At 34.0% G+C, this 18661-nt stretch overlaps 1 protein-coding gene across 5 annotated transcripts in view; it reads left to right on the top strand.

Moving 5' to 3' along the window:
* Nucleotides 1–18661, top strand: part of LOC127708082 (perlucin-like protein) — a 64997-nt gene that overhangs the window by 1532 nt on the left and 44804 nt on the right. Inside the window, exons 3-6 of one of the 5 annotated variants that reach the window (XM_052212890.1) lie at nt 2032–2105; nt 2766–2850; nt 4941–5153; nt 8510–8593. The exons of 2 other annotated variants lie outside the window; for them this stretch is intronic. In XM_052212890.1, coding sequence (XP_052068850.1) covers nt 2032–2105; nt 2766–2850; nt 4941–5153; nt 8510–8517 — 380 coding nt within the window. In that variant the 3' untranslated portion in view covers nt 8518–8593. Of the gene's footprint in view, nt 1–2031; nt 2106–2765; nt 2851–4940; nt 5154–8509; nt 8594–18661 lie in introns of those variants that run through there. 2 more of the 5 variants (XM_052212893.1, XM_052212894.1) reach the window with 2 other exon arrangements.

Genomic DNA, 18661 nt, shown 5'->3' with positions numbered 1-18661 from the left:
CATTGACTTTTCGTGGAAAATCAATATGTATGCTATTTGTGACGCCTAATACGTTATTTTTGCACAAAAAGACTTATTTCCTTTCTAGTTTTGGGTTTATATTAATCATTATGATTCATTGTGATATTTGTTAATAACTCCTCATTTTGAATTTAAGCTAGAAATAGGACGTTATCGAACTAACTTCTTATAGCAAAACCTTTCGGAACTTTGGGTCGTCAATGCTCATCAACTTCGTACTTTATTAGGCCTTTTTTTTTAACTTTTTTAATTCGAGCGTCAAAGATGTAGACAAAACACGCTCCTGGCGTACTAAATGTTTAAGCCTTGTATCTCTGGTGAGTGTATCTAAAACATGTCTAAACGCATATTTATGTTTCTTCCAATAAAATACTTTATAAATACATAAATATTGTCCCTTCTCTTCCCCCTAGATTTAAGATGGTCGGTGCCTAAAATCAGGAATCTATTCTTCTGAGTTTACAGACATAATTGCTCTGAAATTTCGAAATTCGACCTGAAATGATTGCTACCTATGTACAATGTACATTTCGAATCAATTCTTTTTTGTACAGTTCTGCTTACTTTAAAAATGTTAAAACCTGGATTGCATATTAATTCACAGGCGCTTGGGGAATGAACCCCCACCCTCTCAAATATTTTTTTTTTTTTTTTTTTTTTTTTTAAATTTATTTTAATAAATATTTAACCTATTTTCACTTATTTAATGTGCTCTTATCCATACGATATTTCAATAACAGTAGTTTATATATGGTGCCCCTCTATTCTTATTTTCCTGGAAAATAACAATAGAGAGGCATCATATATGAAATAGTTAAATGTTCTTTTCTCTTACGATCAAAGACTTGATCAACAAGATTTGTTTACCGAAAAAGTTGTAAACCTTAGTTGATAGGGAGGCAATCAAGAACAGCAGACTGAAGCATTTGCAATTTAACCATGTAGTATCATGTAAAAGAAGGCACTGACCATACGTGTTGTGATGTTGAGATCGGTGGTCTCGTAATAGTGTTTTCGCCTCGAGTGTGGGAGGTCGTTAGTTTTAACGCTAGCCAGGTCAAACCAAAACTTGAAAGTTGGTATTTGCTGCTTCTTCGCTAAGCATGCGACATTTAGGAGTAAGAACAAAGACTGGTCGGCCCGTAGTGAGAATAACGTGTCCTGGTAGGGCGATATGTCCTTCTACGGACTGTTACCTAGTGAACTAGCCGGCTCAGCGTGTCGGTCTAGTACAAAGCAGGGTTCTTATTTAGATCACATTAACATGTTCTCGTCAGCAATATGCATTTAACTTGCCATGGACGTTAAACAATCATCCACTGGTGTGATCTTGTATGTGTGTGGGTAAGGGGTGGTGGGGATATTTTTTCCCTATTAACTTTAATGACAAACATTTTTGTCAAAGCAAACAAGAACTATATAATTTTATCCTTATCAGTGTTGCATTTATCTACTTTTTAAAAATCTTTTTTCATTAGAAACAAATCATATTTTTAATTCCCTTATGAAATAATTCATTTTAAAGATTTACAATCAAACATTTATTTTTCTTTCAAATCCATACCTCAAAAAGATGGTTTATTCAAAATTACACGAATGTGATCAGTTGCCTGTAGATTATTATAATTTTCATAAAAAGATTTGAATTGGTAGTAATTTCTCATCATTTTGATTTTTTTACTGCATTCGCTACCCTGTGCTGCTTTGAATTTTCAAAATGAATTTCGTTAGATGGAATGCATGCTGTATATAAAAGAATGTCACACTTATGCAATCTGTTTGTACCATCAATCGATTATTTATTTTTCACTTGCACATTGGATATTTTAAAAGAAATTAAATAATTTCGATAATTCCTATTACTGGGAATATATATAAATGGTTATATCCAGTTTTAATTATCTTCAAGAATTACAATACTAGTATATCGTTTGACATGCAAATCAGACATATCGATGTTCAAGAACAAGAAAAATGTATAAGTATATTGTTGTGTTTATAAATTGACAGAGAAAGAATGGAAGACGTACAAAGATCATTGTTATTATCTTGGGGGAGACCCCGAAACTTGGTTCACCGCAGAGGTAAGATAAATGTTTTGCTCACATAATAACTTATAAGTGTAGTACACTCACAATTCATTTTTATTCTGTAGTCGGAAAAGGGTAAAGTTAAATTATTTGGAAGTGTCCTGCATTTGAGGAGGCTAAACTATAATGCAAGAGTAAGCTAGTTCATTACATGTATCGTGTTTCAGAATTTAACCGAACGTGCTGCAGCATCGTCTGTAGTCTGCGGATGGGAAAAAGTGACATAATGCAACCAAACATGGTAATGTGTCATCTGTTCGTCGGAACAAGTGGCATAATTCAACAAAACGTCCTGATCTGTTGTCTGCACGTAGGAAAGAGTGTAAAGAATTCAACCAAACATGCTTATCTGAAATTTGCTTATGTGGAGTTTGCAGTTGAAACGATTGGCATAATTCAACTTAACGTGTTGATCTGTGGTCGTATAATGAATTTTCAATAGAGTCTCACACTATATATATACATTTTAGTAATTTTTACGCATGACTCTGTAAGCAACACATTCTATTGGAAATATCTACTTTTTCATTTTTTAAAGTTATGTTTTATATTTGTCTAATTTATTTTTATTTTGTGTTTTATCTTCTTCAATGAAATCAGAGAAGCTGCGTTGAAATAATCTTTTGCCTAGTAACCATCTTTGTTTTATTGCAGAAAAAATGTCGTCAAATAGGTGGATATCTTGTCAAAATTGACGACTCATCAGAAAATGTATGGTTAAAAACACAGTTTAGCAAGGGTGAGTCTTCATACCAAAAAAAAAAAATAGATAGTAATATTGAAAGTTCTATAGTCAAGCAATATGTTATAACAAGTAAAAATAACAATTTGCACTAACATTTAAAGAAGAAAATATCAAGGGGCAACAAAAAGATAAGATATAGAAAAACAGACAAATCCATGGCCATTATTCAAAAACTTTTCACAAAACCCTTTACCGAATACTCGAGGTTGAATAAGAGAAATCCGACCAAAACCGGGTCGAATTCGAGTGTGTCGAAAAGATAAGAAGCTTCTATTTGACTTGTAGTGGCCTTTATAGTGTTCTGGTTAAGTTAGAACCAGTCCTGCTTTAGAAGCATCATATAAAATAGAGAATGGAAATGGGGAACAACCCGACCAAAGAGTAAAAAACATAGCTGAAGGCCACCAATGGGTCTTCAACACAGCGAGAAAATCCCGCACCCGGAGGCGGACTTCAGCTGGCCCCTAAACAAAAATGTGTACTAGTTCTGTGAAAATGGACGTCATAATAAACTCCTAAACATATAAATGAACTAAAATCAAAAAAACATACAAGACTAACAAAGGCCAGAGGCTCCTGACTTGGGACAGGCGCAACAATGCGGCGGTGTTAAACATGTTTAGTGAGATCTCAACCCTCCCCCTATACCTCTAGCCAATGTAGATTAAACAAACACACAGCAATAGGTACAGTAAAACTCAGTTTAAAAGAAGTCAGAGTCCGATGTCAGAATAGGTAACAAAAGAAACTAAGCAAAATGAAAATGATCATAAATTAACAAAACATAAATTAACAAAGGACTGCTAGCAGTTACTGACATGCCAGCTCAAGACCTCAATTTAACTGATTGATAGATTTTGTCTTCATCATATGAAAATCAAGAACAATCCGTCCCGTTAGGGGTTTAGTATCATACCATCATAAAATATATGAGAAGAACATAACCGGTATCATGCCAACAACTGGTTTTAGAATAAATGTGTTTATTTCCGATGCAAAGACCCTATGAGTGAATCAATATTAATACCAAAATATGCCATCTTTAATGACCTGACAACAGTATCGTAACTATATCCCTTCTGATTAAGTCTGTTTAAAGATTTGGTTAGCGTTTGAGGTGAATGCCGACATTTTTTTGCTTTGTAAAGAATATTACCATAAAAGATAGTATGTGAAATACCTGAACGTATAAGATGTCTGCATGTTGATTTATATTTACGAATGATGTCCTTGAACCGAAGGTAAAATTTAGTAAATGTTTTGAATAGTTTGTGATATCGAAAACCCTAGTGTAATAATTTTTCAGTAATACAGAGATTTATTTCGTTAAAATCAAATACGTTGTTACATTCACGAGCGAATCGAACAAGTTGAGATATATAAACACCATAAGATGGTGACAAGGGAACGTCACCATCTAAAAATGGATAATTAACAATAGGAAATGATATAAGTATAGAAATAAGGAGATGTGGTATAATGACCTAGGAGACAACTATCCACCATAGTTCAAATGACGGAAAAACACTTCACAGATTACTAAAGGTTGAGTAAGAGAAAACCGAGTCGCATTCGAGTTCTCCGAAGAGGTAAGAAGCTTCTAATCATTAGTAGCACCCTTCAAAATGTTCTGACTATCTTAAAACCATTCTGGGTTTAGTAGCATTACATAAGATCGGGTCTTTTTGTGTCGTTGGATATACATTGACGTATACCAACTCATTCTTTTATCCATTAACTGCACTCTATGTTTTACAAAACTTAGTACAAAACCAGTATAATTGCATTTTGGATTATTGATATAATTTACTTTCTTTATACTGTAAAACAATTTATTTTGTGGATATTTTTTTCTCAAATATAGCCATCTCTAACCTACTCGGTGGCGATTTCTCTTCCCAATTTTTTGCTAACTTTTATTACGCATATATAAGGGAAGTTCAAATGAATATTAACATATTCGGAATGATTGATATTCGCATTAGTTTTCTACTTGCGATTCAATGGAATTTAATTTAATTCAAACTGCATTCAATAGTATTCAAGATAAATTATAACTTGAATTTTGAATTTGGACATTTAAGATGCCCACTACTGGATTGGTCTTACCGATCTTCGCGAGGGACAATTCAGGTGGTCTTATGATCAAGAAAAGGCAAAATTCACCTCTTGGAACCGCGGAGAACCCAACAACCACGGTGGTAACGAGGATTGTGCAGGGCATTATAACTACTTAGATACTTGGTTTGACGCACCATGCCATAGCACCTACAACTGGATATGTGAAAGAAACTTCTGTAAATATTGTTTGATTCTAGTTTCACACAAAGTACACTGTGACACACAGAACAATAAAAAGAAGAACATACAAGTACTAATTTCAAAATTCGGAAAATAGAGTTGCTCTAATTCTTTATTTAATATAATAACAGAATCATGTTTGTAAAATTGGGAAAGATAATATATTTAAACTTCAAAAAGACTACAAAGACTGAAAAATGCAGGTATAGAAATTGACAACCATTATAACAAGTAAGATATATGATTTCATTGCCTATGAGACAACTATTCAGACTAAAGGACTAAATTACCTGTAGGTCAACTTGTGGCTTTCGACAATAACCAAAACAATTACCTTATAGGACACTATAAAAGTCCTAGGTATATATGCCACTCTAAAAAATTCAAAGAGAAATGCAACGGCATGATGTAAACTTGTTAACTTCAATCATCGCATCTGCAACAATCGAATACCATACAACAAAATATACAAACGTAGAAAACTAAAGATTGAGCAACACGAACCACGGCAAAAAACTAGGATGGTCTCAAGTGCTTCTGAAGTGTAAACAGATCCTGCTCCTGAAGTGACACCCTTCATGATACTCATGTAAGTACAAACTCAATGATAAGACTCACTCTGTGATGTCACAATTATGTAAAGGAGGACGGAATTGTGTTTACGACAATTGGAACATATCCATCTTCATCTGTGAAATAGATTTTCCATAAAGGTCAACAGACTAGTGATGGTGTAAAAGGAGTAGGGGCATTAAGACCCGGTTTTGACCCAAGAATATAAAGTTATTGAGAACTATTTCACATTAGCACATAATGTTTGGAAATGCATAAACTCAAGAAATAAACATTAATTACGTAAGATTTTTTATGTTATGACGTCACAATTGCGTCATAAAATGCACCAATTTCATGAAAACAAAGAAAACAGCGAAGTTAATGCAATTTTCCGTCATTATTTCGTGCGCAGGCAAGAAACAACAAAATAACTTTAGAGAAGCTTTATTATAGTAATTGACATATTCTAACCAAATATAAAGTTGTTTTTTGGGTGCGCACATACTTTTCCGATCTAATATATACCTAAAGGTTGACGTAAAACAAGGAAAATTAAGAACTTTTACAAAATATACATATTTTGTCATAGTTTGTTGCCATGGTAACTCTTTAGATGCGAAATTTGTTTTTATTTTCCGAACACCTTGTACCCTAGTGTAGTTTGGACAAAGTTAAGAATGTGTATGGTAACTTTTTAATTTGTACTAATATTAGGGCATTAGAATGGATGACTTCAACTTTACCGCTTGGAACACTTGGTTTGATGGCTTCCATTCCTTTTGGCGTGGCTCGGTACTTATGCATCCCGCCATTGTGTTGTTGTGCTATGGTCATTTTTTGTATTCTTGTCTTTCATTTTTGCTTATGTGCTTTGTCTATATGTCATTTTGTTTTTCTTTGTTGACATATTTGTTGGTTATTATAGTGATTAAGATTATAGCACAATGTTGACTGCTGTACCCCTATTTTTGCCATTTTTACCTATGTCTGTTTGTTTTGTTCACACATTGTTGTCAATATAATGGAATTTTATGCGACTGTCATACAAGTGAGAGGTTTAGCTAGCTATAAAACTAGGTTTAATCCACCATTTTCTACATAAGGTAATGCCTGTATCAAGTCAGGAATATGACAGTTGTTTTCCATTCGTTTGATGTGTTTGAGCTTTTGATTTTTCCATTTGATAAGGGACTTTCCGATTTGAATTTTCATTGGAGTTTGGTATTTTTGTCATTTTACTTTTTTCCTTGTAAGCAGGAACTCTCTATCAAGAAAATCATGATGAGAAACATAGACAGTGACAACAACATTATTTTAAAGGGTTGACTCGTGAAATCGGTATTAAGCTTAAAAGACTTAATTTGGTTTTTACCATTTAATTCATCATTTACTACTAAAGTAACACTAAATTGAAATTAACAAATTTCGACTGCATGTATTAAAAAAGTTATACAATGATATTAACTAAACTCTATACTAAGCTATACAATGGTATTAACTTAACTCTGACTGTTTATGACGTCTTTACACTAAATCCATTGGATGTTGGATGTGTACTGATTGATATTTTTGTCTTAGTTGCATGATTTTTTTATTAGTTGTTATTGGCTTTGAACTATCTGTCAGTTACTGCGAGTACTCTCAGATCTGACTTTTTGTTGTGGGGATGTATAAGTACCCTGCCACGTCCACTCTGTGTTTTTGTTACTTGTTATTGCTTTGTATCTATCTGATGAGTTAAGCCCTTTTCAACTGATTTTTATAGTTTGTTCATACGTTCATCCCTTCGTAAGTTTTACGGACGCCATCACGAGTTGGTTGACCGTTATGTAATATCCGTTTCACAGATAATAGCGGATATGTTCCTAATGTCGTAACTACAATCCCTTTTCCAGAATGTGACCTACCGAATTAGACTTATTACCGGGTTTGTACTAACATTAGCAACACGGCGGGTGCCACATGTGGAGCAGGATCTGCTTACCTTTCCGGAGCACCTGAAATCACCCCCAGTTTGGGTTCCTGTTGCACAGTCTTTAGTTTTCTATGTTGTGTTTTGTGTACTATTGTTTGTCTGTTGGTCTTTTCTTAATTAGCCATGGCGCTGTCAGTTTATTTTCGACTCATGAGTTTGAATGTCACTCTGATTTATTTTGCCTCGATTGTACTGTAACACCACTGACCCTGGTAAGGGGGAGGGTTGGACGCCCGCTAACATGTTTAACACCGCCACATTCTGTGTGTTCCTGTCACAAGTCAGGAGCCTGTAAGTAAGTTTTTTTGTTTTGTTTCTGTATAGCATTTGTTGTTCTTTTATTGTTTTTTATAGTTTGTTCTTGTGCTGTTTCATCACTGTCAAAGGTTAAGGGGAGAATTGGACGCCCGCCAAACGTGTTTAACCCCGCCACATTCGATTTTGTATGTGCCTGTACGAAGTCAGAAGCCTGTAATTCAGTGGTTTTCGCTTGTTGCTGTATATCATATTTGTTTTTCGTTCAATATTTTGTACATAAATCGGGCCGTTAGTTTTCTCGTTTGAATAGTTTTACATTTGTCATTTCGGGGCCTTTTATAGCTGAGTATGTGGTATGGGCTTTGTTCATTGTTGAAGGCCGTGCGGTGACCTATAGTACTTAATTTCTGTGTCATTCGGTCTCTTGTCGAGAGTTGTCTCATTGGCAATAATACCACATCTTCTTATTTTTATATCTATTACTTATATTACTTATTTTATTAGGATTAAAGATATCATAATGTGATTAAATTTGAATTTTTTTCCTTTTTCTTCTTTTTACAGGCAACTAAGTCGAAGACTACATGCATAAGAGTTGATGAAAATTGATATTAAAACTTGAAAAAAATGTATTAATTATATGATAAACCTTGTTAGACATTTGAACAAGAAGAATTCAGTGTGTCTGATAAAAAACTAACCACCGGAAAGAAAGGATTGGAGCGAATTACTTTTCCCGTCCCATTGCTAGACCATGGGGTCTCTCTTGATAGTTTCGACATGTGAGTTTGAATGTCTCTATGCCATCTTTCGCCTTTGTTTAAGATCTGCTTGTTGTTTAATACAGCCACTGGCCACGTCCTGTAACACTTACCAATAGTCAAAATCTCGTGACCTCAAGTAGCCTAAATGTTGTAGTGCTTTGGAAATTCCACCCGTACAGTGTCTGCTTTTGTATTGACATTGGCAGCAATCTATTAAATCATGCACATGACAACCAATTTTCCGTTAGACTTCGAAAATTAATAATTGTACGTTTTGAGTAAGGTTGTGGTAATGATTTAAATCAGGACTGATATTAACACAAAATTATGCTTTGGCAATGATAATAAGTGCTGTCAATCCCATTATAATCCAATACTGCATTTCTGAATATAACATTTATATATGAAGACCTTTCATTCTTTGAAAAAACATGGTCTGAATTTCTTGTATGTCAAAACAATATTTTTTTGTTTGAAAAATCATGTCTATGTTAGCGACAATAAGTGAAATTAGGCATTAAGCGTAAATCCAAGGCAATAAGATAACGCATAGACAGTACGTCTATTGTTTAAATGATATTAGGAATTATTCTGAAAACCTATGATTTAAGCGTAAATGTGTCCAGGAATTAATCTTAATGCCTAAAATGGATATGCGAGTAAATGAAAATACTACTTTTATTCAAAGTTAAAATACATTTGGTACATAATTACATGATCAAACTTGAAGTTTAAAATGTCAACTACCAAAAATAAAGTCTCTAGCTCTTTAATTTTAACTCGAATATAACCAATTCAAGATCATTGTCACTTTGCAGTTTATGGGGCGCACCAAAAATTGTGAATACATTAATTAAATTAAAACTCACCTCTGAGGAACATTTTGACATAAGAAACATAATGTTGCAAACTTTTGTTATGTGATTTTGCTACACCATAAAAAATTTATAGTTTCCATTTGGGTTTGATTGGAAATCCATTAAATCAACCTGTCTTCTACTGTTGAACTCTTTGGATAAAATGGGTTTTACTACTACTCCCTTCCCTAAATACTTTTTCCTCATGTTACAATTTTCACAAAGTGAAAGAAATGGTTCGATGGAATCACGAGAAGTATTTGCATAGGCATTATTAAGTTGTTTAAATCTTACGGTCTCTGTCGACATGACCTTTTTATGTGCCTTTTCCAAAGTACCATACAGTTCCTCTAGAAAAAAAACATTTTTTTTTTTTTATTTTCGTCATTTTTCTCCTTTACTTTACGTATCAACTTTTTAAAACCTTTTTTTAATTGTAGTAGTCTATAGTGACCGTCTTTTCTGGGGACTCTAAAAGTTAAAAGTTTAAAAGACCATTGTACTGTCTTGGGTATGTGTTCCTTATGTTTTCAAATTTAGATCGCAAAGATTCAAGAATTTTGTATTCAGTAGCATGTCACGTAAATGACAATAATCCAGATTTAGAAGTAAAAACGACAAGAAGGCCAGAGATATTTAACAAAATGTTTATAAGTAATTATTAACATATCCAATAAAACTCAATGGAAAGATGATGTGAGCAAAAATTCATATCTACATTTGTTTACTTTTGACCAGACCAAACCAGCTCGACCAGTGAAGTATTAATTTTCTCTAAATAATTTTCAGATAGAATTTTCAATAACCTCTCCTTTCATAAGATACAATCACTTGTTTGAAACATATTAATTTTTGTAATACCATAAAGAAATTCAAATTAATTGTTATGAATATGTAAAAATACTAAAATTTGAAGGCCTGTTAAATTAATGTATATTAATATTTTGAATATAATTTACATCAAGAATGTACAAATCATATCATGTACATGTACTTGGAAGATAAAACTAAAATCTCAAAATTCACTTATTGCCTGAAATGATGTTTGGCAATAAGTTGATTTATTATTGATATCCAGGCATTAGTTTATTGCCTAGGATTTAAGCTTTATGTATAATTTTACTTATTGCCGCTAACATATACAAAGCCAGTATTCAATTGGTAATAGTTCTATATTTTGGATATATCAACTGACATGACCATGCTATCTAGCCAGACACTGATTATCAGCTTACAGTACTTAATATATCGAGAAAACATCTGAACATTTTACTCATTGAAGTTACTGCTCGTCACGAGATATTTTTCACAGAGTTTACCCTTATTAGCTCACCTGCCCGAAAGGCCAAATGAGCTTTTTTTCCTATCACTTGGCGTCCGTCGTCGTCGTCGTTAACTTTTACAAAAATCTTCTCCTCTGAAACTACTGGGCCATATTTAACCAAACTAGGCCACAATCATTATTGGGGTATCAAGTTAAACAATGTGTCCGATGATCCAACCTGACAACCAAGATGGCCGACATGGCTCAAAGTAGAGCATAGAGGTAAAATACAAGTTTTGTCTATTATATTAAAAACCGTTATAAATAAAGAAAATCTGACAGGGATAAACATGTTCAGAATGTTGAGCTCTACCAATTGTCTATTTACGTCTAAACTGTCAGGCAACTTTTTATAGAAGTTATTGCCCTTAAATGACAAAATTTACTATTTTTTATTTTATTTTTGACTATTATTTTGAAAACTATAATAGATAAGGGGTTAATTTAAATGCAAAATGATCAGCAAGACACGAACTTCAAATAAGTCAACATGTTCGAAATCGTCAGTCGGCTCCTTTTTGAGAGTTATTGCCCATTGATGGCTATTTTTACCTATTTTTTGCATTTATGCCTTATATTTTAAAAATTATAATAGATAGATAGAAAGTTAAATTAGCAAAAGATATCAGCAAAACAAGATCTACAATTAAGGCATATAGAGAAAATCGTCCGACGAATCTTTATTGGAGTTATTATCCTTTAATTACGATTTTTACAAATTTTATTGGGTTTTGCCTTATACATGTTATATATATTAAAAATTTAAATAGAAAGATAGAAAATTAAATTAGCAAAAAATGATCAGCAAGGCAAGATCTACAAACAATTCAAATTTTACTGATATAGTTCGTATACTGTCACTCTTAATAGGAGTGATTGCCCTTAATTGATGATTTTTTTTTACCTTTTTGTGTTTTGAGTAAAAACTAAAGAAGATGGAGAGAAACTAAAACAGACTAAATGATCAGCAATAGAGCCTCTAGTTCATATTAATATTAATATATAAGCACCTTGATATTAAACCCCGCAGAGCTTCGTCTGATGTTTCCATTTCTTCAGGAAGAAGAGGTGGGGTTCGTGTTGCTAAGTCTTCAGTTTTCTATGTTGTGTTATCTGTACTATTATTTGATAGAGATAGTTCTCGTGTTATATTTATGATATTTTCATTCACATATAATTCTCTTCCAATGTGCTCTTTTTCTTTGATCTTAGTTGTTTTGTTTTAGTTTTACGTTATCAGGTTTGTTAAAACTATTTGACTTTGTCATTGCTTTCTTTTTTTTAATTTTTTGGTACCATTTGTTTAACATTTTTCAACATAGGAACTATATAAAAAAACTAAAAAAAATTTAAAATCTTGATAAAACTGGTTCTAAAAATGAAATTTTGCAAAACAAAAAAATTTCTTCTAACTTTTCGAATCAATAATAAAAAAAAGTTATGTTAAATAACATATGCATTCAGCACCTAAGAAATCTTAATCAGCAAACTGGACAACATCGCCGTACTTGTAAAGATAGTTATTTTAAACTACAGAAATACGCAATTACTAACGACGTTAGTTAAGCAGACTGAAAACCAAAAATGGCAAGGACGAGGTTTAAGATTTTCCTCCTTCAAACTATTCTTTTCTTCATTTTAACTGTTACATGAAATATCATGTATAAGTTAATTTTATCTAAATTTACTGTTTATAACAAAATGTTGAAGTATTCGAACCAATAAGGTTTTTCTACCCGAAGGCACACTTTTTCGACGTTTTGGTTTTTAATACTCTTTAACTTTTGTGTCACTGGTGATTCTTATGTAGAAGAAAGTGCGCCTAGAGTTCCAAATTATAAGCCTGGTATATTTGAAGAGTTTAACAGACGTTTTCGCAACATGTGCGTAACAGATTTTAAATAGACAACTAAAACGATGATTTAAATACCAAATGATCCAACCTTGATGTAAGTGAAACATAATTTGGAATATTAAGCATCAATGTTTTGGTAATATGTTTTAAGTACAATTAATTTAGTATTTAGAAATGTCACTAACACTGCATACACCGTCTATTTTCTTACTTTCCTTAAAAAAATAGTATTTGAAAAATACAAATAGAGGAGGTCAATAAAATCTTGATACAGGCATTTTTTTTTAGAAGAAAATGGTGAGATAAAACTGGTTGTATAGCTAGCTAAACCTCCCACTTGTATGACAGTTGTTTATAGATTCGTTATATTGACAAAATTGGTTGAGCAAACCAAACAGACATAATAATATGTATTTCTTTTTGTATCCATCTAATGAGTTAAGCCTTTTTTAACTGATTTTTATAGTTTGTTCTTATATTGTACTGTTACACCACTGTCCCAGGTTGGGAGGTGGGTTGGGCGCCCGCCAAACATGTTTTACCCCGTCACATTCTGTATGTGTCTGTCCCAAGTTTGGAGCGTGTAATTTAGTGATTGTCGTTTGTTTCTGTGTATCATATTTGCTTTTTGTAAAGAATTAAGTTCTTTGGATTGTCAAGTGGCCAATGTTATACAAAACTAAATTTAAATATAAATTTAATAAACAAAACAAAAGTAAAGTAAATTCACCATAAATGAAATAATGAAATGAATACATGCAAATGTAACTAAATAAACACACACAAAACAGAACTAAATATAATGTTATGAAATAAACAAAATGAAACTAAACAATTTCAGTCCGCACACCTCCATCAACTCTGCACACTTCCCGGTAAAGGTTGAACGTTGCACGTTCTGTAGAATAACTTTGGGTTGTTCCCCTTGAATTTCTTTTAATATAAAACGGACAGAAAATAACTATTTTCACACAGTTTTGGTTGATTCTAAATTGATGAAAAGAACACTAGATTTTATACTTTTACTGCAATGATAACTTCAATGAGCAATGACGACTTGAAACTGCATAATATTGCACGGACTGCTCGATTCGTTTTACATATATTTAAACGGACTTCTTTGTATATTTATAACGGATACTTTCACCGACTCCAGGCGTTGTAATTGATATCAGCAAATATCGAGTTGTAACCATATTATTAATAATACCATTTGTATCTCCGACACCATATATCACCGACCAGTCGACGGTATTTACTACGTCCTGTAAGCACACCAAAACCGGGCCTAAAAACCCCTGAGTGTTGTAATAATAAGCCATTGGATATCTATGTTCTTAACTGACAATTATAATACCAACTGCTATTTTTACCAACTCTAGACTCAGCACAAGCGTGTGCTTTACTCAATGGCCATGTGTCGACTGATTTGGAACTTACCTTTGAAATTTCAATAGGTGCCTAATCACGTGATACACATGAAAGGTCTGCTTGACTATATAGTCCGGTGTTAGCGAAAATAAGCCCGAACATAAAATATAGTCTTAGTGAAATAGATATATATAAATAAATAAATGGAGTTTGTTACAAACGTCCCTTTCCTGAAGACTAAAGCACATTTTAGTCCAACCAGACTAACAAACTCCAAAACAAATCTGAAATAAACTATATCAGGTATATATGACAGTATATATATCAACCTATATAAAATAAGAAAAACGTAAAACTTTAGTAGCATTCTAGTAACACTCAGGGGTCATCTAATATCATCACATCTAGATAATACATCTGCAACAATGTTCGTCCTGCCTGCAATGTAACAAATAGTAAAATTAAATTCCTGAAGTATCAAACTCCAACGGAGTAACCGTTGGTTACTGGTTTTCATCCTCTGTAACCACTGTAAGGAGCATGATCAGTACAAATAGTAAACTCTTTACCCTCAAGATAATTCCTTAACATCTTTACCGCCCATACTATGGCAAACACTCTTTTTCTATCACTGCATAGTTACACTCAGCTCCAGAAAGTTTCTTGCTGATAAACATGATTGGGCGCCTTCCGTCGTCAAACTCCTGTTCTAATACAGTACCTAGACCCTTCCCTGAAGCATCAGTCTGCAAAATAAACTTTTTAGAAAAATCTGGACTCCGTAAAACAGAGTCACTACAAATACAATCTTTAAGTTTATCAAAAGATTGTTGTGTTGTATCTGACGACTTAACTTTATTTGGTGCATTTTTCTTTGTTAGGTCAGTTAACGGGACGGATATGTCTGAAAACTGTGATATGAATTTTCGGTAAAAACCTATCAGTCCGAGAAATGATCTAACCTGTTTCTTAGTTGCAGGTTCTGGAAACTTCCGTATAGCAGAAACCTTGTCTTGGACAGGTTTGATATTGCCACTTCCTGCAATATGACCTAAAAATTCTAGCTCACCATAGCCGAATGAACACTTGCTCGGTTTGGCATCGAGCCTTGCCTGTCTCAACGAATCAAATACTGCTCTCAAATGCTCAATATGATACTCCCAAGTATCGCTAAATATACCAATATCGTCAATGAACGAATCAGGGAAATCTTCGTATCCTGCAAGGACTTTGTCCATCATACGGACGAAAGTAGCACCTGAATTCATCATTCCAAACGGAGTGACGGTAAATTGGTAATGTCCGAACGGTGTAATGAATGCACTCTTCTGTCGGCTATCTTTGTCGAGCGGTACTTGCCAGTAGCCCTTGGTCAAATCAATTTTACTTATATACTTTGCTCTGCTGACTTTATTCAATACTTCGTCCATTCTTGGCATTAAAATCGGGTCGAAAATTGTCTGTTTGTTTAAATCTCGATAATCGACACAAAAACGAAGTGTGTTGTCTTTTTTCTTAATAAGTACTATCGGAAATGCATATGGACTATCAGACGGCTCCACTATACCGGCATCTAACATATCATCAATCTCTTGTTTGACTTTATCTCTGAGTGCGTATGGTAACGGATATGAACGCTTGTATATCGGTTCATCTGTCTATGTAACTACTCTATGTTCTATAATATTTGTTACCTTAGGTACGTCACTAAAGATGTCATCATATTCATTCAGTAGTTCTTTTAACTGTTGGTTTTCTTCGTCTGTTAACTCTGGTGATATTTTGACGTCATCTGCACTTTCTTTTCTTTTCAACACAGGAGTTATAGCTGTAGACATCTCATTATCATCTGTACTGTCATCTGTGCTAAGACCTGAAATTAAATTTAAGCACGCAGCAATATCTGTTGTAACACTATTATCAATATTATTATCTACCCTTTCATGCCATAACTTCAACATATTCACATGAAATACTTTGTCCTTTCCTCTGACCCTAATTTTATAGTCAACAGGACTAACTTTGTCAGTTACTACAAATGGTCCTTTCCAACTTGCTATCAGTTTTGATGTATGTGTTTTAGTAATATTAGCACCTTCTGACCAACTTCTAACTTTCTGTCTCTAGATTTTCGGTCATAGTACAATTTTTGTCTCTGTTTTGCTTTCTTTTCATTTTCATTTGCATACTCAGCCATTGTTCTCATCTTTTCCCTTGTTTCTAACACATAACTCAATACAGAGTTTTTACATGTACTTGGCTCTTCCCATTCCTCTTTAAGTACTGCAAGATGACCTCTTATGTGTCGACCGTATAACAATTCAAATGGTGAAAAACCAGTGCTCTCATGTGGCACCTCTCTGTATGCAAATAATAAGTAGGGGATATATTCATCCCATGTGTGTGGCTTTAATCGTGCATATGCTTTCAGCATTTTCTTCAAAACGCCATTGAACTTTTCACAAAGTCCATTACACATTGCATGATAAGGACTAGTACGTAACTTACTTATTTGTAATAGTCTACATACCTCAACCATCAGTTCTGACATAAAGTTACTGCCTTGGTCTGTTAACAGCTCCTTTGGTATGCCAACCCTAGAAAATAAACTTATAAGAGCATTTGCAACTGTACCAGCTTCCTGGTCTTTCAAAGGAATCGCCTCTTGATATTTAGCATAACGGTTCTTGCTATCAGTCATAGGTAAAGGGCCAATAAAATCAAGAGCAATGCGCTGGAATGGCTCATCAATAGGTGGTATGCTTATCAATGGAGCTCTTGGTACTCTACCTTTAGATGTACCTATCTGACAATCAGGACAAGACCTGCAGTACTCTGCAATATCATTAAAATACCTGGCCAGAAAAAATGTTCCCCAGATGACCTGCTAATGGTATGTCGTGTCCCAATGAAAGAACAGTCTCTCTCAGCTGTCGTGGTAATACAATCTGATGGATAACTTCTCCGCTTGGCTTCGTATACACTCTATAAAGTAAATCTGAATAATACATAAAATACGATTCATGATTTTGATGGTCTTCACCTACATATGATCGTACCTTATTCAAGGCCTCATCTGTCTTCTGTAACTCTATAAGCTGCTTCCTGTCACAAATCTTAAATTCACTAGTAATCTCTGAAAAATCTATAGAATGAGATATAGGTGTATCGCAACTACGCTGAACTGCTGTCCTGTCTATCATCCTATCTTCTACATCTTGCTTCTTCCTTTGAGATCTAGTCTCAATTGCATGACAAGGGACAGCATCATCTGAAACAAAAATATCTTCACCTCGTGTCACATGCACTTCATCCATACTATGTGGTACTGATGTGTTCACATAGTTTCCAACTATAAGATCTGCGAACGGTGTATTTAAAATCAATGCAATAATATCCCCTGAAATATAAGGAGTCGAAACATTAATGCACACCTCTTGACACTGCTTCACCGTACCGTCTGCTAAGCAAATATTTCTAGTCTGACCTGTTAAGAAATCTGGATTAGTAAACCTGCTATGAACAAACACAGTAGAACAACCTGTATCTCTCAAAACAGAGACTTTGTCACTGTTAATCTCACCTTCAACTATATCAAGTCCATGTACCTGTACCTTGTTGCCATTGCATGAAACTCCAGGCAATATAACAGTCACGCCACTAATATAATCATCCACTTTATGGTCCTTCTGAGCCTGTATGCACAAACCAAACTTACCTGTCTTAAACGTGTCCCCTGTTGATCGGTTTGTCCTTGCAGGACAATTTGTTGCTATATGGCCTATGTTTTTACAAATAAAATAAGTCCTAGTCTCTGTGTTTGGTTTCTGTTGGGAATTCTTACCTTGATGTTTAGACTGCTCTGTATAATCTGAATGTTGTTTGGAACTTACCTGTTCACTCTTGTGGGCTTGTTGAAACGCCTCTGCCATATCTACCAATTCGTCGACCGTTTTTGGTTTTTGTTCCTTGATCCAAAGTATCAGCTCTTACTACAACTTACCATCAACTGTTCTCTAGTAACTAAATCAACAAATTTATCAAAATCAGTGCCTATCTCTTCACGCTCTATCCATTGCCTAAGAAACCCTTCCAGTCTTACTGCAAATTCCTTAAATGACTCATCAGAAAATTGACCAGCACTTCTGAATTTTTCTCTGTATGCCTCGGCAGTAAGCTCATATCTAGATAAGATAGCAGTTTTAATTTTATCATAATCTCTACTGTCCTATTCTGACCTAGAAAATGCCTCTAAAGCTTTCCCACAAAGTAAAGGGACTAATCTGAGGGCCCACTCTGGCTTGGGTATTTTATGTAAACCCACTAACTTCTCAAATGACATTAAAAAACATCCGGGTCGTCACCTTCCTTAAACTTGGGAAGTTTTGACTTCAAATTTGACTTGCCCTGGGGTTACACTACCCCCTGTGTCAGCTCTTTGTCCCTAACCTCTAACTCTTTTAATCGTACCTCTCTTTTCATCTCTACCTTTCTCATCTCTCTCTGCCGCTCGCTCTTCCCTCTCTGTAGCCTGCATGTTTCTTA

Source organism: Mytilus californianus, unplaced genomic scaffold (genome assembly GCF_021869535.1).
Source record: "Mytilus californianus isolate M0D057914Y unplaced genomic scaffold, xbMytCali1.0.p SCAF_7, whole genome shotgun sequence".
NCBI classification, from domain to species: domain Eukaryota; kingdom Metazoa; phylum Mollusca; class Bivalvia; order Mytilida; family Mytilidae; genus Mytilus; species Mytilus californianus.
This window is presented reverse-complemented; position numbering and strand designations above follow the sequence as displayed.